This window comes from Cyanistes caeruleus, chromosome 3, assembly GCF_971803275.1.
Source record: "Cyanistes caeruleus chromosome 3, bCyaCae1.hap1.1, whole genome shotgun sequence".
Lineage (NCBI taxonomy): Eukaryota > Metazoa > Chordata > Aves > Passeriformes > Paridae > Cyanistes > Cyanistes caeruleus.
The window spans coordinates 74,663,246-74,690,372 of record NC_141703.1 but is presented as its reverse complement, the minus strand read 5'-3'; the positions used below and the strand labels follow the sequence as shown (position 1 = coordinate 74,690,372).

The 27,127-nt window shown below is 39.7% G+C and overlaps 1 protein-coding gene across 4 annotated transcripts in view; it reads right to left on the bottom strand.

Annotated features, from left to right (window-relative positions):
* PDGFD (platelet derived growth factor D) overlaps positions 1–27,127 on the bottom strand; it is a 139,537-nt gene that overhangs the window by 17,834 nt on the left and 94,576 nt on the right. For all 4 annotated transcript variants that reach the window (XM_086881982.1, XM_086881984.1, XM_086881983.1 and 1 more), the window contains 2 exons: positions 11,769–11,828; positions 6,722–6,923 (listed from right to left, as the gene is read on the bottom strand). In XM_086881982.1, the coding sequence (XP_086738108.1) occupies positions 6,722–6,923; positions 11,769–11,828 (262 nt within the window). The remainder of the gene's footprint in view (positions 1–6,721; positions 6,924–11,768; positions 11,829–27,127) is intronic.

The following is a 27,127-nucleotide window of genomic DNA, read 5'->3' as shown; positions in this document are numbered from 1 at the left end:
AACTTGAGGTGGAAAATTCACAAATAAGATGGAGAGGGACTTTCAGGGCAAGGACAAGGGGATATTGATTCATAATGAAAAAAAGTAGGTTTAGATTAGATATTAGGAAGAAATTCTTTACTGTGAGGCTGGTGAGACACTGGAAAGGGCTGCCCAGAGAGGTTGTGGATGCCCCATCCCTGGAAGTGTTCTAGGTTGGATAGGTTTTGAGCAACATATCTGGTGTCTCTGTCCATAGCAAGGGCATTGGAATTAGATGATCTCTAAGGTCCTTTTTAATCCAAACCATTCTGTGATTTTATGATCTCAATAATATAACAGTGAACACTGGGATTACCAACATAATGATATCCTAACAATTATATGGCAATAACAAATGAAATGTAATTTCCCAGTCACATCTTCTGCTGGTTGAATCATATAAACGCTCTGACATTGATGAAATTATTCTCCATACCAAATTTAGACCAAACCCTGTGGCTTCTAGACTTCAACACATATGGCTGATGGTTTTCACTGTTCCACTGCACATGCTTAATGATATCACAATAAGCAATTTGTTAAATATACCTGAAAACTTGGGAGCTGTCTAAATCCTTCTCACAGGAGCTAAGAAGATCACGCAATTTCCATTTACTTTACAGCACTAAGACAAACTTCCTCAATACAGCAACTATTATTTTAGAGGAACGAAAAGATCAAGATTTCAGTAGGATTATAGCTGTTTTCATGGAACAAAGGGCAAAATATATAGGCCTATTATGGACTGGCAAACCAATTATCAGCTGTGGTACAGGTCAAGTAGCAAAAGCAGGCCAAACTATTGGACACAGCTTCATTGAAATCAATGGAAAAGAGCAGCTTATTTCAGTGATAAATAACATGCTGTAAGTTTCACTAGCATTTTAAAAAAGGGTTTAATAAGAAAATCTTTCACTGCAGTGACCAACGATTACATCGTGTAACATGTGAGGGAAAATCTCATTTGTCACAGAGGGGGAAGGTAGGAATGTAGATCTGAATTAGATTGTGAAATGAATGAATGTGTGCAGTTTGAAAGCAACAGACAACTTGGTTCCTAACTGAAGAAGGGTGGGGGAAATAGTCTGGCTTTTTAAGCACAGGGAATACTTTAAATTATCAGGTATTTAAGAAGGTATTCCATGTACTTGGAATATTCAAATTTGCCGTGCATGAGCGAGCATTCAGCATTTGTGATGCCTGCACTCCCTGTCTGGTGCACTGAAACTTGCTGGCAGCTGTCCCAGAATCTTTCAAGGAAGAGTGCATGGACGTTTGCAGTAATTTACTGGCCAGTGCTTGCAAGCCTCTGAGAAATAACATTAAAATTTTAACTTCTTGCTAGACCATTTTAAGTAATGAGAATTAGAAACTATTGTAAAGGACATGGTGAAACTTGACTGATCTTGGGAACTGATTTGGCAATGAACAGCAGAAACATTCTGTGAAGAACCATTGTCTGACCTCACTACTCCCCTTCCAGAGAGCAGTGCGGTTCTGCCAGCAAGTGTTTATTTATTTAACTTGTAAAGCTGTCACTGCAGACAGATGCTATTGCAAGAATGTCCCACCTGATTAATTTCCTCTGATAGCCAAAGGCTTTTTGTGTACTATTTCCTAAAAAGAAAATGAGCTTAGAGGCAGGGGTAGTCTTGTTAATTACCCAAATGTATCTATCTACATGTGTTCCTGTTTCCAAGGTTTATTTATGGGAAAACAAAACAGAACACTCTATTCCTTCCTAAAGACAACTCCTTTCTTTGGGTATCAGCCCCATGACATTTGGATTTACTTCTATGATGAGGAACAGTGAACTTGTCCCTTTTCCTTTCTTTCTTCATTTGTACATAAGCCATTTCACAGCTGGAGGTCTTTTTGGAATTTAAAAACCTTATTCAATGGGAGGTAAAAAATCAGAGACAACAGCAAAACATAATTGAAAACAAGTATGTGGGAAAAGTTAAATAATGTTTAATTGATGGCTCGATTGTTGCTGATTGTTTACAATGGTATTAGATGCTCTTCTAATACTATTAACCAGATAAATTCATGCTTTCAGAAACTTAAACTAGGATGAAAAAGCTTCCTTGAAACATGTCTGAACTCTCCTTATGACTCTCCAGAAAAATAGAAACCTGTTTGTGAAGAAGATCATCATAATTGTGAAGCATGGATCTTTACTTCTTTACCTGTGTTCTAGCCATGAACAGTATTAAATAACCCAATAGCCAGTGATACCTTTTTGGACACATGTAATATAATATATGTATATGTATATATATGTATATGTAATAACCAAATTACTATGTCACTCAGGTCAGCAATAAATTACAGCAATGTAAAAGGAATTATTTTAAAGTATATACTTTGGTATGATATTATTTTTTTTTAAGAGGCTAGGATGAACATAAAGCTGAATATTTGTACTTTCAGAGTTTCTAAAATGCAGCAGTTGGTAGCAAACCTTAATATTTACAACTGCAGAGGTTATCTGAAATGTCTATCATGTTTTCATGTAGGTGTACACCACAGTTTATAGCTTATACGAGGCCTATCATTCCAGAATTGTGAAAATCTTTATGTGTCTTCTCCCTCTCTTTTCTGTCCTGTTATGCCAGTCTGGACTGCTCTGGGATTTTACAGTCACCTTTCACTGGAATGGTCAACAGCAAACCTTGCTGAACATACATCAAATTTCATGTGCTAGTTAGTGAGACACATTTCATACCAGTATCTCACTTCATTAGCGAGAAATGCAATAGAAATTTCAACAGAAATGCAATTTTGATTTCAACAGAAAGAAATGCACTTAACTCAATAGAATTGCATCAGTATTGTAGAGGTGTGAGATCAGATTTTGTAGACTGAATGGAGTTACCATAAATACAGATTTAATCCACACACTCTTCGACTTTCAGGTACTTGCAAGACATATCCAGGAAGGAACTGATCTGTATATGCATATATTAATGTATACAAATACAAAAAATCATAGATTCTTTAGGCCTGTAAAAGACCTTCAGACATCAAAAATACAATCAGAAATCCAGCACTGCCATAATAATCTTTAAATTATATTCCCACATGCCACATCCACATCCACACACTTTTTGAACATTTCCTGGGATGGTGACTCACCACTTTCTCTGGGCAGTCCATTCCAGTGCCTGACAACCCTTTCTGTGAAATTATTTTCCCCAATATCCAATCTAAATCTTCCTAGGTGTGACTTGAGGCCATCTCCTCTTGTCCTGTCACTTGTTCCCTGGCAGAAGAGGCCGACCCCACCTGGCTGCACCCTCCCTTCAGGCAGTTCCAGAGAGTGATGAGGTCCCCCCTGAGGCTCCTTTTCTCCAGGCTAAACACCCCCAGCTCCCTCAGCTGCTCCTCACAGCACTTGTGCCCCAGAGCCTTCCCCAGCTCCGCTGCCCTTCTCTGGACACACTCCAGCCCCTCAATGTCTTTCTTGCACTGAGGGGCCCAGAACTGAGCACAGCATTTGAGGTGTGGCCTCAGCAGTGCCGAGTCCAGGGGGACGGTCACTGCCCTGCTCCTGCTGGCCACACCACTGCTGATCCAGGCCAGGATGCCATCGGCCTTCTTGGCCACCTGGGCACTGCTGGATCACGTTCAGCTGCTGTCACCAGCACCCCCAGGTCCTTTCTAAACTGGGCATCTTCCTAGCCACAGCCCTCAGCCTGTGGCACTGCCTGGGGTTGCTGTGACCCAGGGGCAGGACCCAGCACTTGGCCTTGTTGAACCTCATACAGTTTGCTTTGGTCCATCAACAAAGCAACGGTGGGAGGAAGCAAAGATGGAGCTGGAGTGTACTTTGAAAGAACAAAAGGCTCTGGACTCAAATTTTAACACAGGAAAACATATAAAGAAGGAAACTCATTAGGAAAATATTTAAATGTTGGAAACCACTTATTGTTTGTTTATCTTTGTTCAGAGAGTGGTTCCAGAGAGACTGAGCAGCCTCCATTTTTGGAGATATTAAAACACTGACTTGACATGGTCATGGGCAACCTTCTATTGATGACCCTGCCTTGAGGAGGGGCATTTAACTTCTTGAGGTGTCTTCCCACTTCATCTATTCCCTGATTCTGTGAGTTTCATCTGTGATAAAATACTGTCTTCTTATTTGCCTGATCTTGATATTTGTAGATTATTAACAGGCAAATTAAGAAAACACACCATTTAAATATAATTTATCACCTATCCCTGCTATCAGAATTAGTATTCAGCAACACTGCCTCTTTTAGCTCATTTGTACCAGAGTTTGGTATGTGCAGAAGGTTGGATAGGAGTGAAATTATTAGTGATTAATTTATGCCATTTATATGACGTGATCTGAAAATGCTGTGAAAGATAGGCAGAGATTACATCAAATTGTTCCTACCTGCCTCAGGGCTATTCTAACTTTGGATAAAAAAATAAAGCTCAAGCTGTAAGCCGAAACAGATAGGTATCTGAAATAAATTATGATATAATCTACTGCTCTCTTTGCTGCAAGGTGACCCCAGTGCCTATAAACATTCCTCAGAGATCCACACTGTCTGTGTTTAAAAGCCACCAAGCATTTCCAATTTAAGGATTTGTTAAAGCTATTTCTTACTCCTCACATCCTCCAAGAACAAGACTTTAATCTTGTCAGAAGTTTATAACTAAATAAAAATTCTTAACTGAAAGTTTAAAAAGATTTCATTATGGTGAGGTACCTCAGCCCAGAGAGCTGCTAACAGTCAGGGAATTTGGCCTTTAGTTTGAAAACAAAAGGAAAATTGTTTTTAAACTTCTTTTTTTTTTTTTTCCTGTAACCAAACCACTACCAACAAAAAAATCCTATTCAAAAAAAATCAAGTATTAAAATTGTAACTGGAAATCTGTTTAGTTTCTTGCTACACAAGAAGCTGAATTGTATTTATAATAAATGGAAAAAGTGTTATGCATCTGAATTTTCTGAGCACTACCAGGTCAATCTGATACCTGTACAGGTATATATATACAGGTCAATCTGTAGCCTGCATAATTATCATCAATAGAGCATCAAATGCTATTTTATATTTATGTGGTTATTTAAATATAAGGGATAGTGGGCCAAATATGATCTGAGAATGAAATGATTTTTGGAGAATAGAATCAGTACAGGATCCAGGATTCTAATCAGCTTCTATTAAATGCAGAGCAGACCCTTCATTTCTTTTTTATACATATCTACTGGTGCCAAATCCAGCTTGGATGAATAAGGGACACAACAGATCATGTTCCACACACCCCCATAAGGATCAAAGCACTCTTGAAAGTCATGCAGTAACACTTTGGTGAAATTTTTCCCCAGCAACAGCTGTGGTGGTTACCTGAAATTTTTGAGGTGCCAAGAGGGAGTAAAGCAGTTTACTTTTTGCTGAATGGGTGCTCAGGGCTTTATCACAGATTCCTTTGAAGTGCTGAGCCCAGAAACAAAGAAAGCCAACCTGTCTTGGAAATTGTACACCAGTACTGTGTCTCCTAATACAGTTAATAATGAGATTATCCTCCTACTCCAAGGAGAAGAGCCACAGGACAGCCCACATTCCTACCATTCATCTCTTACTCTCCAAGCTAAGGTAGACACATGAATGGCAGGTGGCCTCTGCCAGATCCTGGTTCATGCCCAGAAACAGCAATATGGTGACTGTATTTTTGGGGCCTGGGAACACTTCTTGACACAGTTTTCCCTAATACTAATGCAGTCTATACATCACTTTTAAAACCAAAGCCTCATAATTTGATAACAAGTATGTTACAAACACTGAACTACAATTCTCCCTCCCTCCCTGCTTAATGTATGGGGGTGGGATCTGAAATGTAAATAAATGGTAGATTACACAGGATTGGAACTGTGATTTGGGAATTATAATTTTAAAGTTATAAAGAAGAATGCATGTGAATACACAACTTGAAAATAGATTACAACAAGAGGAATCAAATAAAATTCTTCACTCCAGATCTTCTGTGAAAACTACAGGGATGGAGAATCCTAACAGACCTCCTACGTCTATACTGCTCATGAAGGGCAATTTCATCAGGCCCTTCAGTGCATGGTTGCCCCAGAGCACAACTGTGTCTTCTCAATAGAGTTTCTTTATCCTTATGGCTTTGTACTGCCAGTTAAACTCCCCTTTGCTTTACCATTTGGTGGATGATTTGAACTAACAGAAGGAAACAAGAAACTTAACCCAGAAATGTGTGCTTTGCTCAATTACAGACAAAGATGTTAAACCACAACAATGTTCCCTGCCAACATAGTGAAAAACAGTGAGATGTTCACATCCTAAAAAAACAGCTGCACATACAGGTGTCTGCACCAGATGCTTCCCTAAGCACAATGTGATAAAAGTGATTATTCCTCACTCAACAGAGAACAGTCCCTAAGCAGGGTATTTAAAGAAGGATGATAACACAGGTAATTAGGAGCCCCACGCTTTACACACAAAGAAATGCTTAAGAGGGTAAAGCTGAGAACCATCTGTCTTTATATGTGGATCTGTGTTTTTATTTGTGAATTTATCTTAAAAAAGGGAAGCTTTCAGTCTGATTTCTCAAGTGAGATCCTACCTAGAAATCGATTAAGGATTAAACGACACATCCCTGGTTTTAATAGGTGGTACCTTGCCCTTGTCCCAAAGTATGTGTATGTCCCAAAGTCTTTTCCTACCTTTGGACTTCCTGTCATGGTAGCTCCTGCCTCGGTAATGATGCCCACTGTCTGTGTACAGGTTCTCAAGATCTTCTTGCCAGGAGTCCGGGTTAAAGTGTTTGAGCAGATCCTCCACCGTGTCAAATGCGGCAATGGTCTGATCCAGTGCTTCTGCCGTGAGCGTAGGGTCAGTCACTGATGGAGAGGGATAGGATACCCCCTAAGAGTGACATACATCTCAGTGCACTTGGAATAAATTACAGCACCACTTTAAACAACCAAAAACAATTACTGACACACTTGTTTCATTATTGAGTCAAACAGTTACTTTGGGCCATCTTTTCAAGTCCTTGGGCCAAGACTTTCTTACACCTGTGTTTTCTTTTTGTAAGGAGAAGAGATACCAAGAAACTCCCAAGCAAATCCCAGAGGAGATGCAGGGACCAAAAATGTTGCCACTGGTGGACTGTCAGTGTTTACATGCACTCCTCAAAGGGAATGATGGTTTAAACATATACAAAGATGTAATGAAAATGTCTTTTGAAAGCACTATGATGGCCATGGCCACAGAAATGGAGATGCCAGCTCTGTTGGTTATTTCACATGAGGCAGATCAGAAACCACAGCAGAGAAAGACAAATGCAGAAAGTCTGCTAGACTGTTTTTCTCTGGTCAATTTGGGCAACAAATTTGGCATAGTTAGAGACTTGGAAAAATGGCCCTTTGCTAACCAAAATTAAATGTATTACAAAACACTGATAAATTGACATTGAACTGACCTTTCACCAAAAATACAGCTGACTAAACAAACAGAAAAAACATGGTATGTGGGTCTTGGTGGTGCTGATGGGTGAGAGGCTGGCCACGAGCTGTCAGTGTGCACTCCCAGCCCAGAAAGCCAAAGGTGTCCTGGGCTGCATCCAGAGCAGCGTGGGCAGCAGGGCCAGGGAGGGGATTCTGCCCCTCTGCTCTGCTCAGACCCCACCTGCAGGGCTGCAGCAGCTCTGGGGTCCCAGCACAGAGGACTGCTGGGGCCAGTCCAGAGGAAGGACACCAAAATGATTAGAAGGACTGAGGAAAGACTAGGAGAATTGGAATTGTTCAGCCTAGAGAAGAAAAGGCATTGGGGTTTCCTAACTGTGGCCTTTCAGTGCCTGAAGACAGCCTACAAGAAAGATGAAGAGAAACTTTTTACAAGAGCAGGTGGATAAGACAAGGTGGAACAGCTTTAAAATGAAGGAGAATAGGTCTGGATTAGATTTGAGATTTACTGTGAAGGTGGTGAGACACTGGAACAGGTTGCTGAAAGAGTCTGTAGATGCCCCATCCCTGAGTGTTCACAGTCAGGTTGGAGAGGGCTGTGAGCAGCCTGATCCTATGAAAGGCATCCCTGCCCACTACAAGGGGATTGAAACTAGGTGATCTCTAAAGAACCTTCCAACCCAAGCCATTCTACAATTCCATGATCTCAGCACTGTAACAATGAATATTTGGATCACCAACATAGTAATATCCTCACAATTATATCGTAACACCAAATGGAATGTTTATTTTCCACCAGTAAGGACCAAGTACCATTTTCTGAGTGTTCCCAATGAACTTCTGGCACAATTTGACTTCAAAAGAATGATTGCAGCATTTTCAATTTTACTGGAGAGGACTTGAAACATTTTTAAAATTCTTAATTTAGAATCACAATATTCACTATCCTGATACTACCTTTTCCTTTATCCAAGCACAAGGACAAATAGCATGTAAAATATGTACAAAAAACCTATTCATGCAGATCTTTTACTTTCTGATGGACCACAATCAATTTTTTCCAACCACAGGCACAGTATAGCACATAAATTCTTTGGTCCTGTAAGTTGAAACATCAGGGAGAAACCCCTAGAAACCTAAATTCTTTCATGAAAATTCAGCTCTGAAGTAATGCCGCAGAAATATGCCAGTTAAAATTAATGGCTTCTCAAAATATTTGTTTTGCCTCATCTCCCAAGTAAATGCATATATTAAACTATTAATCTTTGTGATTAACCTCACTCAGTTGGGTCCATAATGGGAGGGTCTACTCATCTGAGTAAATTCACTCATTTGTTTGCAAGACTGTGTCCTTTAATTTCCCCTATAAGGGTTTTAAAGTATATATATTTTAAAATAAGATCTTTTAAAATAAAACACTTGTCTTTAATGGTAAGCTGTATCACAAAACTAACAATTTTTGACTTTTTCTTGCATATGCTACTTTCTTACTGAGGAGAGCTTGGTGGAGCTCATGGCAGTCCAGTAGGGAAAGATCAAACCCTGACTGCCTGTCAAAAGTAAGAGAAGGTCCAAGGATGCTGAAGAAACAGGAGCATAAAAATCAGGCTTACTCAGTGCAGGAGGTTTTTTCCCCACATGTTCAACTGTACATTTCATGACAGAAGTGGAGGTTGAGCTGTGAATATGCAGAGCATTTCAGACTCATACAGGCAATTGGGATTCCCCATTTTCTTTTCATATAAAAGCTCTTACTCAAGAGATTTGTGCAGCCTCGTTCAAACACAGAAGAAAGCTTAACTTTTTTCTCAGTGACAGCCAAATCAAGAGGAATTATTTCAACAGCTGAGATAGCCTCCTGGCAGCAACATCATGTGACAGGCCCGAAAGCAACTTCAAAGCTGCCAACCCAACTGCCTCTCTTTTGTCCTGCCAAGAATGAGGCGCTGGCTTCAGGAGAGTTTGTGCTCCTCGTAATCTGACCTCTGAGATCACATCCAAAGATGGGGCAAGAGGAAATGTAAGAAGCAATGAGGAGCCAAGATCCTCCACATTATGTACCTCCTTTGAACTTCTTATAAGCACTCAATATATTTTTAATTTACTGCAACACAAAGGTTGGTTTGTTTGGTATGTGCTCTTGCCCTTAATTTCTGTTCACTCAGTCCTTTCACTTTCCTGTCTCTGTTGTGAGCCTCACAGGCAATTCAATGTGCACCACAGTTTTTTGTTGGTCATAAAATTACTTTATATATAATGGAAACTAACCTTATAAGGAGCTGGATTTTGTTTCCTTTTTTATCCCTGAGTTTGCCATGATTTAAGGGTGGAAGCATTTTTTTTTAACTTTCTGAGAAAGAAACCCAAACAAACAAACCAAAAAAACCAAAAAAAACCAACAAAAAACCAAAAAACAAACCAAAATATAACTCTGTGATATGACCTCGGACATGGAAGTAAGAATTTGCTCACTCTAAAATTTTCATTCTGAGAGTTTCAATGTGTCTATATACTAAAGTGACCCTCTGGGTTACTTGTGGGTTTGAGAGAACTCAGACCTGCAATACTACCTGAGCATCAGCAGGATTGTATGTCTTCTTGTCCAAAACTGATAGGCCTGAGTCTGTCCTTCTGCCTCCCAAGACCATAACAGAATCCCTGAATCTTTCTCTTCTGAAGAACTTGGATGTCCTCAGATATTTTCCTTGGTGCTTTTGTGAAAAATTGCTCTATCTCCCTGCCTTATTTTCTCTGAGGATAAAAAGGATTTGCGGGTGCAATGTGCTGGAGAAAGTATATTTTATTAGATAGGGAATGACATGGGAAAACCAGTGAAACCGAGGTCCTGCTTCTGGTTTAGCTGTAGGTTTCCATGACCTTGGGCATCAGCTTGCTACCTGTAATATTTGTACTGAACTTCCTTAGCTGCAACATATTTAAAACATTTTTTTCAGAAAAAATCCCAGAAGATGAAAAAAGATGAACTTGATTTTTCAATATAAAAAGGATACTGGGTTATTCTTTGGTATATTGTGCATTTTATGATGTTAAGGATATGAACTAACATGGCATTTACCACAGGCTTAGTCTCTTTTACAGTTACCTGATGAGGGAGCCCTAGGCTTACTTTTTCAAACATCAGCCTACCATATTTTTAAACAAAATATTCCATCACATTGATTTTTATTTTTTTTTCCCCAAGCACACATTAGAATGAAAAATGAATTTGTGTCTTTTAGTGAAACTGTTCTAGCATCTCCTGCTTGGCACATCCAGTAGATCTCAACCGTGCTAACATCACTCCTCAAGACTTTCAGCACAGTTGGTTCCAGGCAATCAATGAATCGTATGATCAAGGGCAAGTGTCATTTGCAAATTCAAGAGTAAACACAAGTGAGATTGGCTTAAGATCTAATTTTGGCAGCACAGAGTTTTCTCTTTTACTTGCTGCCTTGATTGGACCCTTATCAGTAGAATTTACGTAGATTTTATTTATTGCTCCTTCAATAGCTGCTCCTGTATGCTACTGTAACAAAGGTGCTATCACTAAGCTCTCTTCCATGAATGCTTCAGACATTGGTCTCAAGTCTGCTTTAAGCACTTAACCCCATCTCATGTGTTTTAAGAGGAGTTAACAAGAACCGAGACATGGTGCGGAGCAGGAAGTAAAGCACACAGAAGAGAACTGCCCATATTATGAATTCTCCTGCTACTATGCCATTCCCCAGCACTGGAAATGGCAGAGAGGATTGATTTTTGCCAATGACACAAGTCAAATGTAATGAAAAGAAAATTAAAATTTTCTATTAGATTACTTAGGTTTTTTTTCTTTCTTAATTTTTCTCCCAAGCTGCAATTTGCTGCTGAATATGGAGTAATTCAGCATATAATATTTTCAGATATAATATTTTATTGGAAACACTTAAAAAAAAATTCTCAGTATTGACAATGAAAGGCCAAATCCATTTTCCTGTCAGCCTGCTTTACATATGGGCTTCCATTTAAGTCAAGATTAAAAATTTTAAGTTTGCATCTTGAATTTTCTTGAATACTGGCAGGATGGGTTTGAAAGCAAGAAATGTTTCCCAATGGCTGTCTCTTGTGTTTACAACAGCTAAAGGTGTATCCTGAATCTTACATCCCTAAAAACACTGTTTGAATCCAGTATCAATTGGATAAAAGCTTTACTCATCCTCTTTCACAGGTGAATACATTGTTTCTCTGTGCAGATGCCATTTTATTGAGTTGGATTCAAGCCACCCTATCAATCCATCCATGGGCAAAACAGTGAGAAATTACTTACTGAGACAGAGCTTGTGACTGACTCCCAGTTGGTTTCTGAGGCTGCATGCTGGAAATCATCCTAAGGGGGAGAAACACACAGGAAAAATCACTGTTAAGGCAATATCCTAAATTAACAGAATCTAAAAAAATGTTTCAGCATTCAACATCTGTCACTTTCTCTAACGCTTTTTAATGCAAAAGTCCCTTGTCATGTGTCACTGCTTAATAAAGCTACTTCCATTCAGGTTCCTCCCTTTTCAATGTTTATAAACTCCTTGTGAGCTTGCTTGGACAAGAATGGGTGAATAGTATTATGGTTGTTGTTTTTATTATCATTATCAACAACAATAACAGTAATAATAATACCAATCTGATATATGCTGGTTTGCATAGCAGGACCTAATCTGGTCAAGTACGTTATATTCATCTGCCAACATAAATATTAAACACCATCTCTGTATGTCTACAATCAGAGTATTAATGCAGTTGCCAAATGGATCTGTTGGAAAGAATGTGAACACGCTAATTCCCTGGTACTACGTAGTCAAGGTGAAAAGCAGGGCAACCCAATCCATTTGAAAAGTGGTCCTAACATGACTGCAGTGCTTTTGGTACTTGTGCTGAACAGTACATGATCATCACTGCACTGTGTTTTGTTACATCAAAAAACTCAGCCACAGCACATTCTCGTTAACAGTGTCATTGCACAGAATCTCTGGGCAGTTATGATTAATTTGAGCACAGGGATGGGATTCATATTATCTACCTTTGGACATCTACAAAGCCAACATCTAAGCTAGTCTTATTTCCATTTACAATCAACTAACCCCGGCATTTCTAGGGTGCAAATCATCTGCTCTGCTTTAGAAGCTTGGGATGACAGTGCACCCTGAAAATTCATTTTTGTCTCCATTGTCTCTAGAAAGGGAACCTGGGAGGCTTATCATAGATACAGATGTCAAAACTGTAGATACTGACATGTGGTCACCTAAATCCCAATCCACTTGTCTGACCAGTGATAAGCAATCGCTACATAAATAATGAAGAAGCCATTTCTTTAATCTTTTGGCAGGTTTACTTATTTCCAGCTGGAATAACTAAACTGTGAAAAATGGAAAAGAAAGGCAGCATTACAGAGTGATTAATAAACACACACATGCAGTGAATAGCTAGTGATCAGCATGAATATGCAGGTAGGAAAGTGGACTGAAGTGACAGTGTACCAAGATTTTAATTTCTAGTAACAGAATTTATAATGAAAAGGTTTGAGGAAGATGGATCAGTGCCTTGGGTCACAATTTCATACTGAATCAGTATCTGATAAGCTTTTTTTTCAGCTGGCAACTGAAAGGGGAAATGGAAAGGAAACCGCACAGCTGATGCTCACTAGACTTGATCCTGCATTGGACCATACATAAGTCTGTCAGTCTATCTATCCATCTATCTATCTATCTATCTATCTATCTATCTATCTATCTATCTATCTACCTATCTTTCTATCTATCTGTCTGTCTATCTATCTATCTATCCATATATTAAATTATTTCTTAGGAATGGAAAACAGAAGAGTGAACTCAAAATTTGCTAACTCACCAATAAAATGTTCCTTTAGTCAAGAAGGAACAGAGCTGCTTTCAGATTCAGAATCAATATACTTGTTTTTTTAAATGTTTTTCATTTGCTATGGAAAAATATTTAAATGCCTCAAAAGTCACAAGAGTGTTTATTCAATACTGTTACTGTTTCTTCTTCTTCAGTATTTAACAGAAATTAAGAAATCCCATCTCTAAGAGACCACTGAAGCTGCAATTAAAATATTAATAATTATGTGGTTATTTTCTGCTAAGAATACAGAAGAAAAACACTGGTGAATGCAGATTTTTTTTTTTTTAAAAAAAAAAACATTAAAGAGATCTACAGGCTATAATCAGGTCATACACCATTCTGAATATGCCCACCTTGGCCACATTCTCTACACATTTGGTTGCCCAGTTCTTGACAAGCCACAATTTAAATTAAATAAAAATGTATTTGAAAAGCTCATGAATCCTCTGGTAAAGGCTGCCAGTTGCAAAACTTGGAAATTATTTCCTCTCTGTCATTAACTTCTATTTAGCACTTCCAGGAAAAAAAAGTGGCATTGAGTTCTAAAGCATTATTTTAAAACAGAAACAATTTGCTTCACTGAATGTTTTGAGAAGACTGTAGTTTTGTGTTCAAAGGGATGGACCACTTGTTTTATCAAAATGTGGATATCAAAATTGTTTCTTTAGCCTGTGATTCTTTGAGTTGGTTCATGCCAGGAAACCCCTCCAAAATCCTGATATAGACACGTGTACCACCTGCTTCTTGGATCTCAAACCTGATGACTGCACATTTCAACTCTGATTATATTCAATCTGCATAAACTATTCACAACTCCATGGCTTTGTTCCACCACCACTCAAGGCAGCTGCAGTCATTCTTAGCTTCTCGGCGCTTTCAACCTCTACAGTTTGGAGATTATTATTATCCATGGTTTCTGCTTGCAGCTATTTCAAATAATAGTATCGAAGTGGCTCTCATTACAAAACTCTCTCCTCCTTCTCACCTTTGCCCCTAGCAGAAGCTGAAGGACAGATCTATTTTCAGTGCTATCTGTTCAATTCATTCTACCTCATTCATGTGAATTTGCCTGTGGTTGCTTTGGCTGTTGTTTTGCTGTTGTTTCTTCACTACTTAAAAACAGCATTAAAACTTTTAGTGAAAACATTTTAAAAACCACCAAAATTCTCATAGATTTTCTTACTGAATCAGGAACAACTGGGTGGAAATAATTTGGCTACATCACTTTGACAACAGCGCTTCTATTTCTGTGTTTGTGTCATGGTAACATAAAAACTTTATTGGAGACTTCAGGAAAGGGCTGAATTAACTGTTCTACAAGCAGCAAAAATACAGTCAAAACAACAGGACTACCAGTCGCCTTCTGATAGCAGCTACACTCAGGAAGAAAAATGACTTCCAAACATCAGCTTCCAAAATTACACCTCAGCAAGACAAATTCTGAGTCACTCCTCTGAGTTAAATATGTATGGACAGTGATATACTGTTCCTGGCTCTGTTTCAGACAAAGAAAAGCTACTCTCTCCCTTGCAGGTGGACTTTACAGCCTGTCTCTCACCACTGATCGCCAGTAAGTGACAAGGAATCACAGGGAATAATCCATGTTTCATCCAGGACTTTCACAAGTGGAGATCATGATGCAAAATCATAGCTATCAGTGATACATGAGACTGCAGAGCCAGATAGCACTGGTTCCTGAGGAAGGTGATTTGCAGCCTGGGGGTCCATGACCTGCCACAGCACAGGCTCTGCAGTGTTGAAATCATGGGGCTTAGCAGGGTCAGTAGGAACAGAGAGGCATCAGGAGAACACCCGGGATGGGGCTGGGAAGCTCGCCAGTTTGAGAAGCATGTTGTCATGACTCACTTTGTTGTACCACCCATGTGGCAAAACATGCAAGTCCTCCCAGCTATGCCGAGTTACTGTCTGGGCCTCAAATTAAAAGCAAGAAGCATTGCGATTCTTCACTTTTTTATGTACTTTTTAATGTAGGTTAGTCTTTTTGTCATCTTGGTGCATGATTACTATGAGGGAGGATGCCTGGGACAGGCAATAACAACCACAGGATGGGTACGGCACACTGGCAGCTCTCTCCAGCGCAAAGAAGCAGCCCAGTACCTCTATAAGCTTCTCTGTCAAGTCTTTTCCTTAATCTGAATCTTTCTGGAGTGATTGCATTAGATTTGGTGAAAAATCACTCATCTGACAAAACAATTATGAAATATTGCTCATGAAAGTTGAGACAATGAGTGAGTGGGAAAGGTTCTCAAAAGAGTTGCAATTAACAAGAGTGCAGGCAGCACCCCTGACTGATGATTAGTGTCCACTGGTTCAGTAAGCTCCTTTCCTAAAGGAGCCACCTTCTCTACTCTGCCCTTCTACTCAGAAGAGAGGTGAGGGAGAAAGGGTCAAAATGCAAACATGTTCTTGGGGCAAGTAAGCATGAGAAAGTGGAAGAGTGAAGCAATCTAAGAAAAAATTTAGACAGAGAAGCTGAAGTGTTGAGCTTTGCCTGTGGCCACCCCATTTGTGGTATTTTGACACCATAACGATAAACAATCCAAAGGAAAAGTAGTTTCTAGACATTTACAGAAGAATGGGACTAAGGGATGTACTGAGACACACAGAAGATCCTGGAGAAACAAATCATGGTGAAATGGAGCATGCTCAAAGATATCCAGTACAGAAACCAAATGAAGTTGGGAGCTCTCCCTGGAATGTAATAATTAGGGATGAAGGACAATGGAAAGTTTGTAAAGAAAAATTAGTAAATGGCAACTGGAAGAAAAGAAGAGATTAAGTTACCCAAACATTTTGATTTATAAACAGAAAATTATACCCTTTGTTGAACAACAGTTAACATGTATCTACTGCATTCAAAGCTATGTGCAGACAGGTAGCTGGTAAGCAGATGCACTTGTATTTGTATATACTAATAATAAAATATAATAACCTGTAAATATTTCTTTTTTTTTTCCTCCACAAGCAATAGTACCTATATTCTCACTAACCTGAATTTACAGGTATAACATTTCCTATACAAAGCGACACATATTTCAAGCAAATAAACTCCAAACTCAAAACATGCTGTATAACAGGAATGGTATTGTGTAAGTTGGAGGCAAAAGAAAATTCATGGTTCCATTAAAAAGAATGCTGTGATACATATTCAAAGTTGTACACTTCAACTGATTAAATTTCATTTCTCATGTAGCATTTTAGTACAATCCAATTTCTATAATTATAAGCTTATAGATTTACACTTTGAAATATCTTTTTCTTGTATCATACTTTCATTTCGTCACATTGCTGGGTTTTAATTTAAAATTATCAGAATGTTATTTATTAACACCTCCTAAGGATGCTGAAAGATACCAATAGCAGGCTGCTAGGAAGCCAAAGGCTGCATTTTTCTTACAGTAATGGTCAAATGGTTGCTCTGTTCAGCCCTGGTGACCAGGTATTAAAATAAAAGTTACTGAATTTGGAGAGCGTGCAACGATGATGGTTCATAACCTGGGAATCATGCCTTGCAATGAAACATTAAGTGTCTTTCAAGAAGGTTAGATGTGAATTGACCTTGTCTCTCCAGATAATAACCCACAGTCTGCTAAAAGAGCCTATTACCAGTGTCAACAAGCCCTTTTATTTGGCAGTGCAAGCATTAACAAATCTAGGTATCTGTAATGCGAAGGCAGCAATATCCAAACTGGAAGTATGAGCAAATTTTACCACTGACGTCAGCTATTCCTGGAACAGCTAAGAAATTAACAAATAACTTCAATAATACTGAATTTTCTTTTCTATTTTTGATGCAGTCTCATAAAAGGCAGGCCATCCATGACAACAGTATTTTAGTCAGTAGCAAAAGGTCAGACTGGCACCAAAATATCTGATCTCAAATGTAAGAGTGTGATTCTTGTCCCTTTAAAAAAGACATAAATTGAGTTTCTGAAGCCCAGTTGCCACTACATAGCAGTAGTTACAACCTTATCAGTTAATACTAGTGCAAGGCAACATATTAGATCCCTCATGATTTTTTTCTGACACATTTACTAGCTGTAAATGAACAGGAAACGTAAGATATTTAAAATTTCAAAAGTTTAAGGCTTTAATAATGACTTAGGTTAACTGCAGTTTATTACATTTATTTATGAAAAGCTGAAGTAGAACTGAAGCAGAAGACTATCTTTAGTAAGTTATGTTTCATCAATACTCCTCTTCATCCTTCACCCAGCTCTGGAAATAGGCATTGCTGGGTGCAAACTGAAGAATGTCCGGGACTCTGACTTTTAAATGATCTGTCTAAAAGGTCACACAATACATGTTCAAATGAGATGGAAGTTATGCCTTAGAAAAATCAGATGTCATCTGACTCTGTTATGCCTATGAACATCCTGTTTGCTACTCATGCCCACAAGAAAGTGTGCAGGACTTCATTACCGTGCTGTGCAAATTGTGCATTACCTTTATTTTTCCCATTTATCACAGAAGCCTGTCCTCACATCTCCATGTACAAAGGATTTGCTAATAGCTAATCTGCTGCATAATGCAGTTAAGCAATTGTAAACAAAACACAAATCAACCAGCATTCATTGTAAACATTCTGCAATTTCTCCTTTGCCATTTTTATCTGAATGGCAAATTTTGATTCTGCGATTAAACACAGGGACACAAAACTTGAAAGGCTCTCCCAGGCTGTCTCTTCCAAACCCCTCAGACTGGTTGGCTGTTTCCAAGCTAAATTTATCTTTATTGCACTTATGTAAGTACCAGCTTTATCCTTTTCTTCCCCTCCCAAGTTTGCTTCCTGCAGTAATTCTGAAGAGATGTTATATCTCTTCTCAGCATCCATTTTATTACACTAAGCAAGCCAAGCTGTCTTGGCCCTTAGTAAGAAATGTCCTCTTCTCCCCCATTGTCCCTGAACTCAGTCCAAGAAAAATGTAGTTGCTCTGTACCATGGAGACCAGAACTGTACAAAGTATTCCAGAAAAGATGCAACCAGCCTCATTGGTCACATGCCTAGTACACTGAGAAATTTTCTTTTCCCCTCTTCAATAACCAGTGATATGCCATTTAATAGCAAGTACTTTTGTTATTAATCTCTACATGAGTGACCTCTTTGCTCATATTTGGGCTGTTCCATTTCACTGCAAATCAATTCTGTGCTGCTCAAGGTCATCCAGCTTGCCTCTCCAATACTCTGATTTTCCCATTCATGAGTAATGAACTTCAGTACTGCGTGTGCTGCAAAAACCATTCAAATGCTACTCCGGTCCCTGAAACATCCCAGTATTAAAACTGACCATAAGATCAACCTCTTAGAAACTCCTGTTAACAAGCTGTCCCTGGCTGGATACTCCCTTCTGCATTGCATGACACTGCCTGCCCTTTGACTGCCATGTGCCATCTTTTCCAGCACAAGGGACTATTTCCTGCATGACACTGGGTGAGATGCTCCTCTCAAGTCCAAATACATTTGCTAGACAGCATTTCCTTCCATTCCAGGCTATTGTTCGGTCTGGAATGAGCTTCTTTGATAAAGAGATGTGGAGGTTTTTTTTCCTAGTTTCCTACATCCTTAACCCCCTTTTTTTTGCTGACAAGTGCCCTGCAAGCATTCTAGGTGAGACTTATGAGTGTGAAGGTGCCTGGGGCACTCTCCTGTCATTGATGCCATAGGCTGCCACTGCATTCACCATCTCCACATGAGCTCTGTCTCACCTTACTGCAATCCAGGGATGCAATCCAGGTGCTGCACGCTTACACTGCATCTGCTCCTCACTCCCTTCCTATTCCTATTGAATATAAAGGAGACCTGGGTTCAGAAGTGACTCTTGGTGCCTTATGGTCTGCAGTGCCCATGTTTTGACAGTGATAGTGGAGTGGTCTGAAGGCAGCTGTGTTCCTTGCTCACCTTGGGTCTGTGTCTAAGCACACCTGGGCTGTGGTGGTATCCCATTTTGCAGGGCTTGTTGGTCCTCCTGTGATGCCCCATGCTGGCTCTGCCAGGGCAGTGGGAAGCAAACATCCAGAGGGGTCCTGATCAGGGTGAAGCTGCACATCAAAGTGGGAAAAGAGCTTGGGAGGAGTGATCCCATGAGCCAAAAACTTGCTCTCAGGTCAGTATCTAGTGCCCTTGTGAGGACTTTGGTGAACTTCTGCCACGCTGACTGGCAGGGTTTTGGAAGCAGCATCCCTGGTAATAGGTAACTCTGCCCTGAGCAAAACTGAAAAGCTGATACTTCACTTGCCCTGGTAGTGTCCAGGTGGGCAAAAAACTCTTTCAGAGTTAACAGAAGGCAGTGACAGCTGGTTATTTCAGGTCCTCCTCCTTGGTGTGACTCATACCAAATGGGAATGTACTGAAAGGCCCCAGTATTAGGGATAGAAGGAAAAATATTAATGAGACAAGGAGCAAGCTATTAATTTTCTGACTTCTTTCCACTTGGGTTTCTACACATTTTTTATAGATTTAAACACGGTCCATAATCAGAGAAAAATAATCATTAATAAATACAGTGTAATTTCATTTAATATTCCAAGTTTTCCAGGTTCTACCAGGAAGATCTGCTAAGTGGTCAGACATGCACACTTACATTTTCAGATGTGATTTGGGAGAAACATGGAAGCAATAATGTTAAAAATGAAAAACTTTAATGGAGCTAAGAAAATTTAATTCTAAAGCTGAGGACACAATGTAGAAGGGTACTGGTAAGGGACATTAGCTATCCTAGCAGAAATCCCAGCCTATTGATTTTTTTGTGAAGGATCCATTTGTTTTTGAGCTCTCTGTCAAGAGGATGGCATTCAATTCTGCAGTAAACATGCAGCAGAAGCATGTGTTATGTTTCACAGATAATGCAAAACATAGCAATTTGTTCATTCTCCTGCTTTGACTGGAAGGCACTGCATTTTCTAGGACAACAAAAAAGGACTGCTATCCAAGCTTTCTAAGATGTTCAATAATCATAAAAATAGCAAGAAAATCTAACCTTTGAAGAATAGAAGGTCCATTTTCTCTTAGCTTTTCCAGGTTTTTGATGTGATCAAAAGCAGACAATTTACTGCACACAGCTTAGGACACTGCTTACTGGGGATTTTGTTTAACCTGAGTTTCATCAAACAGCTAAATTAAGGAAAAAACAGAACTATTCCAACTGAACTTCCTGATCCAGATCTATTCCTCAGAAACACCACTGCTGTTAGAGCTAAATACAAGTACTTTAGGAGCAGTTATGTTTCTCATTTGTCTTATGCATAATTTTACAAATATCAGTTGCAAATGACACTATGAGTAAAGACCAGGTGAAAAACACCATATATTTGCCACCTTTTACAAACAATCTAACTAAACCATGTTATCAGTTTTAGGATCAGCTTACCAAAAAATGGCCTTGAAAATCCTTCTAAACACCAAACTGAGACCTTAATCTCAGGACCAGGAGGGTCCTGGGCCACAATAACTGTGTGACACATTTTATTTGAATTCTGGCTAAATATAAGCATAATCAAGTAGACTAAGGATGGCTGTAGAATTATAATAGGCTAAACATTTTCAAGTGATGAAAATCAAGACAAAGGAGTTCAAATCATTTTTATACAAATGGCCTGCAAAATGTCACAGAAAATTGAAAGCGGCAAAAAACTAAAAAGTTGTAAACATCATTTAATACAAAGAAATATGGTAGGATTACCGGAGGTCAGAACCAGTGGCAGGTAAGAAGAACAAGCTTTCACTTTAAAGAATGTAAGTGGAGAAAAAGGTACAAATTATAAACTCTATTTGATGGCACACATGGACTCAGAAAGGAATGGGTGCCAAGAGCCTGGATGGAACAAAGATAAAACACCATGACATTAATCTGAAATGTGCCATGGAGGGTGACTTATGCCTGCACACACAGAGATCTTCCCCAGGGCACAAGGAGATGCTCCCCCATACCAAGAGGACACCCACTACCACTGAGCACCACCAAGGGGACACCACATCACCATAAACCATCACCTCCCAGGGGACCATGGGCACAGGCAGGGCCTCTCCTCACTGGCAGGATGTGTGAGCATTTGCACATCTTCACCGCCTTCCCATGGGTGCAGAACAGGGTTATGCTCAGAAAAAAAGCGATGTTTGTGGGTGCAAGCAGCTCTTCCAGAAACTGGAGATGGGTATTCTCAAGACAACAGGCACAGTTAGTTATCACACATGGGTGTGATATCAGTATCAATAAATATTGCAGGAAGGAGCTACACACCCCATCTATGGAGATGACAAGGAGACACCAAACCCCTGCCATCCTGCCCTTGCAGTGCTGGTCTGCACAGACCAGGCTTTTCAGCTGCCCACCTCCATCAGCAACGCAGGCCTATGGGAAAAAAACACTGGGGAGGGCTCTCACAAACTCCAGCAGAAAGACTTTGCTCTGTGTCATAAAAACCAAGTCTTTCCTGAACACCAGACAGGATTTTTAAAGTACCAAACCCACAGACTGTTTAGTTTCTACCGCTGATTTTTAGTACAACCCCCTGGCCACCCTGCCCATCTCTGTCCACTTTGTCCAGGAGGACTAGAATTGGACTGCACCAGCAGTAGGCCCACACCCATGCAACAGTCCTGATTTCAGCAGCTGGAATTACAAGAGTTGTCTCTGCTTTTAATCTACTCCTTAATGCACCTGGAAAATGCACCTGAACCGGCACTCAGCAAGCACTGTCAGCACACAAAGTTGCTGCTGAGGTGGGAAAACAGAGTGTTTATTTTCACATATTTCTGATGGAGATAAATTGTGTGTATAGGGAGCAGTGTCCTATTTTCTCTGCCTTACATTATCTTCTCTGAGTTGGTTTCTTTGCTCTCCCATCAGAGCTTAACAATGCCAATTTTTCTGTATAAACTCATGCATATACAAGAAGAGTAGGAAGGCCTGAATAAGAACATGGCTGATACATACAGGCTCTTCCCTAACCATCAGCGTAAGATAAGCACACAAGACCTCGGTACACCATGCCTGCTTAGAGAACAGGCGGTTCAGAGATAATACACACATGTAAGTACAAACCACATTTTGAAATAAGATCTCATTTCCAATCAGGCAAAAAAGTTCCACCTCATCTGTAAAAAAAACAGCAATTCCTTTGTGCTTGGTTTAGGTTCCCACACCAACAGAGAATTCCCAATTTCTTGTAGAGAAAACAAAGTTTTCAGCAGCCTATTTATGTCACTAGTGTTCAGCATGCAACACAAACCACACAGAGCAGTCAGACTCCTTGTCCTCATGATGCCCAGGTTCTTTCAAGGTTTCTTTTTTTTGTTTCAAGATTATTGAGTTTATTGGCCCAGACCTTGGTGTGAGATAAATTTTTGCAGTCCCAAGATGGGTTTTTTTACCCTGCCCTACAGCAGTGGAAAAATTACCCTCATACTTTCTAAGCTGTTTTCTCAAGTTTCAGGGTTTTTTTGTTATTTTCAGTTTTCTTTCCTCAAAGATAAAATTCTTTTTTAAACTTAACCATAAGTCTGCAAACACTGAATCCCAGGGTTCACAAATGCCATTAACTGTGTCACTCACAGTGTTATCAGGAGCGACAAGAAAATGAAAGAAGAGATAACCTCCACATGAGAACTTCTGGGCTACATCTGTATTAAGTGGTAAAATGAGGTAGAGATTGATCAGATACAGTGTGACTCATGTCTTCAGACACAGCTATTACCCTATAAAACAGAGCAGCCACAACAAACGGCACATTGGAAACAGCCCGGGGCCTGTGCTAGCTCCAAACTAGCCATGCTAAAAATGTGATGTGTGCAAATAACCTTGTGCCTGTGTCTTGACTCACATACATCCCATTGAAAAGTCTCTGCTGACAATTCTGGATACACAGACTTCCTTATGAGAGGGTCTGATCCTGCAAGAGCTTGCAGTCAGGATTCATTTATAAGGTTGATGGCTGGACAAGAACAGTGCCAAGAATAAGGAACACACAATGAGACAACATAGTGCCTAATTCCTACAGTCTGAGGAAAAGTTTATTATTGTTTTCCACAAAACTTGACCTAAGGAATACATCAGGACACAAAAATTGATTGAAAGGAAGCATTTTTATAGCTGCTAAGATTGAAAGTATTATTAAAAAAAATAAAAGGCTTCTTCAGGTTAGGAAAGGGACCTGAAAAATAATTTTTATCTGCCACAAAACACCATTTTGTACAATTAAGCTATATTCCTGAACAAAAACTATTAAAATAAAAAACAAAAACAAAACAACCCTGTTGTTACAGGTCACAGAAAAATTGGATGTTATTTGATTCTACTGAGAATGATCTAACAAGACGATACACTAATTCCACAAACCTAAAAGTTATTTTTAGCTTTCAGTGCTATAGATGAGTTGCAAAATCTGACCCTGTGTTGTTACAGGCTCAGACCTTCTCTAACTAAGCTCTGACTAGTTATCAAACTGACAATTGAGGAAAGCAGAACTGCATTTTTCTTGGTACTATAAGAGATAAGAAGTAGGATTTATTTATTTATTTTTTTTTTTCTGGCATGACATGTTTGTTCAAAATCAGTTCAACATGGAGGGAAATCTGTGGGTTGAAAAACAGAGGGTTGAAAGCAAAGAATGATGATAACACCCCAAGCCCTGGGCTGGAGGAGGTGCTCAGTTCAGTAGCACAAAGCTCAGCAACATGCAGGGGGTTATTTTATGTAACAATGCCTTTTAGCCAAAATTTTCCTCTAAGATTTATCCAATCAAGTTTAAAAATGTCAGGAACCCTGCAACTAACGAAAGACGTGCATGTAAATATATGTGTGTAAGGGCAAACCAAGAACACTCTGCCAGGTCTCTCCTATTCATTATTTTATTATGAAGACATGCATACACTTTACTGAGTGCTCAGGGCAAAACCAAAGGTTGTAGATTTAATAAAGATGCATGCACACAAAACACAAGTCATATTTACACAGCACTGTGACTGCCTTTGGTACTGTGGTGTAGAGCATGAAGGTTGTTGAAGCCAGAACCACTGTGCTGAGCAAACAACAGCAGCAGCCTGTGAGCAAACCAGCTTCCCCAGCAGGGAGGAAGGACCTTCTCTGATCTGTGCCTGGGGCTACAGAGTCAGAACAAAACTAAGAATTGTTAAAAGGAAGTGTGGAGATCCCAAGAGCTCCAGTCATCATGCCACCTAAGAAAGAAGTGGGGGAATGAGAATAGTGACAAGTTTTTTCACACCCACCAGACCAGTGGCTCAGCGTGGTCTGAAGCTGATTTTTATTCTTTCACCTTCCTGATTTGGAAGCCAGGATTGCTGTTCTTTATTTTGTAGGCATGCAATTTCTTGCACTAGAGAGGACTCAGGTAAAATCCAGCAAGCAAAGGAAAAGTGATCATCTAAATAAAACAGCACAACAGACAAACCCCTTTGTTCATCACTCTTGGTCAGGCCATGCAGCCCACCCTGCTGGCACAGTGTCCCAGACTGAAGCTGGAACACCACTACCTGCTTCTGTGCTTTCTTTTAGAAGTTGATTTCCTGGTATTTTACAATTGATATGCCTGTCTTTGAGGTGGCAAGGTCTCGGGCTGTGAGAAGGTGCTAGGACAGTGGTGGAGCCTGGCCTGGAAGCCAGCAGCCTCCCTGAGGTCATGATGCTGCATCCAAACCCACAGAAAATCAACCGCAGGCACAACCATCTTCACTGAGGACATGCAAAAAGCACTAATGGTATCATAACCCAACACAAGGAAAGTTGACTGTGCAAAGATGCAACCTAATGTTCCATGCTGAATGGAAGGAGGAGACTAGGAAACCTGGGAGCCCAAAGACAGACTGAGCTTACAAAAGAAAACCCATTAAAAAACACATTCCCAGTGTTAGGGCAGACAGGGTGGCAACTGTCATGCAGACCTGCCTAAGCAGGGTAACTTGGCAGGTGACACTGATGACAAAATGATTTTTGACAACACCACCACCTATAACACAGCCCTGGTGATGCCTGAACCACCAAATTCAGTTCCATTCACTACCACAGACACACTGTGAAAGTTAGGAAAATCTGGGGCAGTTCTGATAAGAACATCAAAAACTCTGAGGGGATTAAATAGCCTGATTTTTTGGATAAGATTAAAGGCTAAATATGGACATAATTGCTTGACTAAGCAAAAAGCAAAGAAGTGTGAAAGCAAACTGCAAATATCTAAGGGAGATATACACCCACAACAAAAAGAACATACTTCTTTATCATAAATCAAGAAGGAATATAAATGCAGGCAATGGTATGGCATTAAAAAAAAAAAAGTATATTAAAACTTATTATGAAAGAAAATATGTCTTTGCAACAGTGATTTATTATTCCATGGTTAAATGTTCTGTATATGCTTGCTATATTTAAAAATTATACTAAATGATCAAGCAATGAATTTACAATACAGAAAATTCTTGTCCCGAAGGAAAGTTGACTAAATGACCCCACATCAGAATTCTAGGTTTGTCTGCATTAGACATTAGACATTACTGGGGAATAAAAAAGAAAAAAAGCCTAAATTTAGATTCAGTAATCTTTAAACAATCACTATCATCTGATTCAGAGATGTAAGCAGTTTACAGCAGTTACAGCTGTTGCAACAAACAAGGCAAAGATTTATTATGTAAGCAATTAAACACCCATTATACACAATGCATTGTGTTCCCTGGCTTGCCAAGAATGACAAAAACACATTGAACAGTGCTAAGGTTGAAACAGACCCTGCAACCCAAACTTGGCTAGAACAGTACAAGAGCAGGATTGTGCTGCCAGGCTTTGCAAGGTACTGACACACAGTCAAATAAATAGTATTGGAGGAGTACAGAACATGAAGTTGTGCCTTGGAGCCCCTCTCCACACAAGGCTGTGAAGACACGCAATCCTTGTTTTGATTTAAAAGACAACTTGCAACCAACACCTGCTGTGATGGATTTTCACAAGTTCCTCAGTGCAGTTGGTGGTCTAGCATGTTTCAGTGCACCGTACCACTTTCGGTATTTGCTTCTGACAGACTTCCAGAGGAAGCAGACTGACTTCCTACTCTTCTCCAACACAGTTGGTACACTTAAATTAAGCTGTGCACCTTCGTTTTTTATATAAAATCTAGAGCAGAGGCTGCTCAACAGGAACAGGGCCTGGGAAGAACAGGCCATTTCCTCTTCCCTTGTGGCCACAGTAGTAGGTCAGACCAGTGCTGCCACATTGAAGAGCCAGGTGGAGTTAGTTAACACCTCTTTACAGCATTGCAACAGAATGTGACCAATTAAACTTTTTAAAAATCAAGCATGGCACCTCTCTTCTCCCAACTAATCTGCCATTCTAACTAAATTTTTAGAAAACACCCTCCAGATTTACCAAACCAAAATACGTTTTTCATATGTTATGAACATTTCACACGCCAAGATTCTTCAACTGTTGCTGAAGTGGAATTAAAGGACAGAATACAGATTTACAGAGACAGCATTACATTCTCAAGTTAACAGCCTAAAATAGTCCTGCTTTTCAAACAAATGGCTAATGCCATTGACAGGTTAACGAGTGCTGTTAAAAAGTTTGAGAGTGTAAACTCACCTCATGTTCATGCACACTGATGCGCTGTTTAGGGTTAACAGGGGAGAATGGTTGGATTTACCTTTTCTCTTTAGTGCAGATACAAAAGTATCACAAGTCTACCAGCAGCACTGATTGGGTGTTTATGGCAGTCTCAGTTCACTACTCCATTTCCCATCTCTCCTTCTGA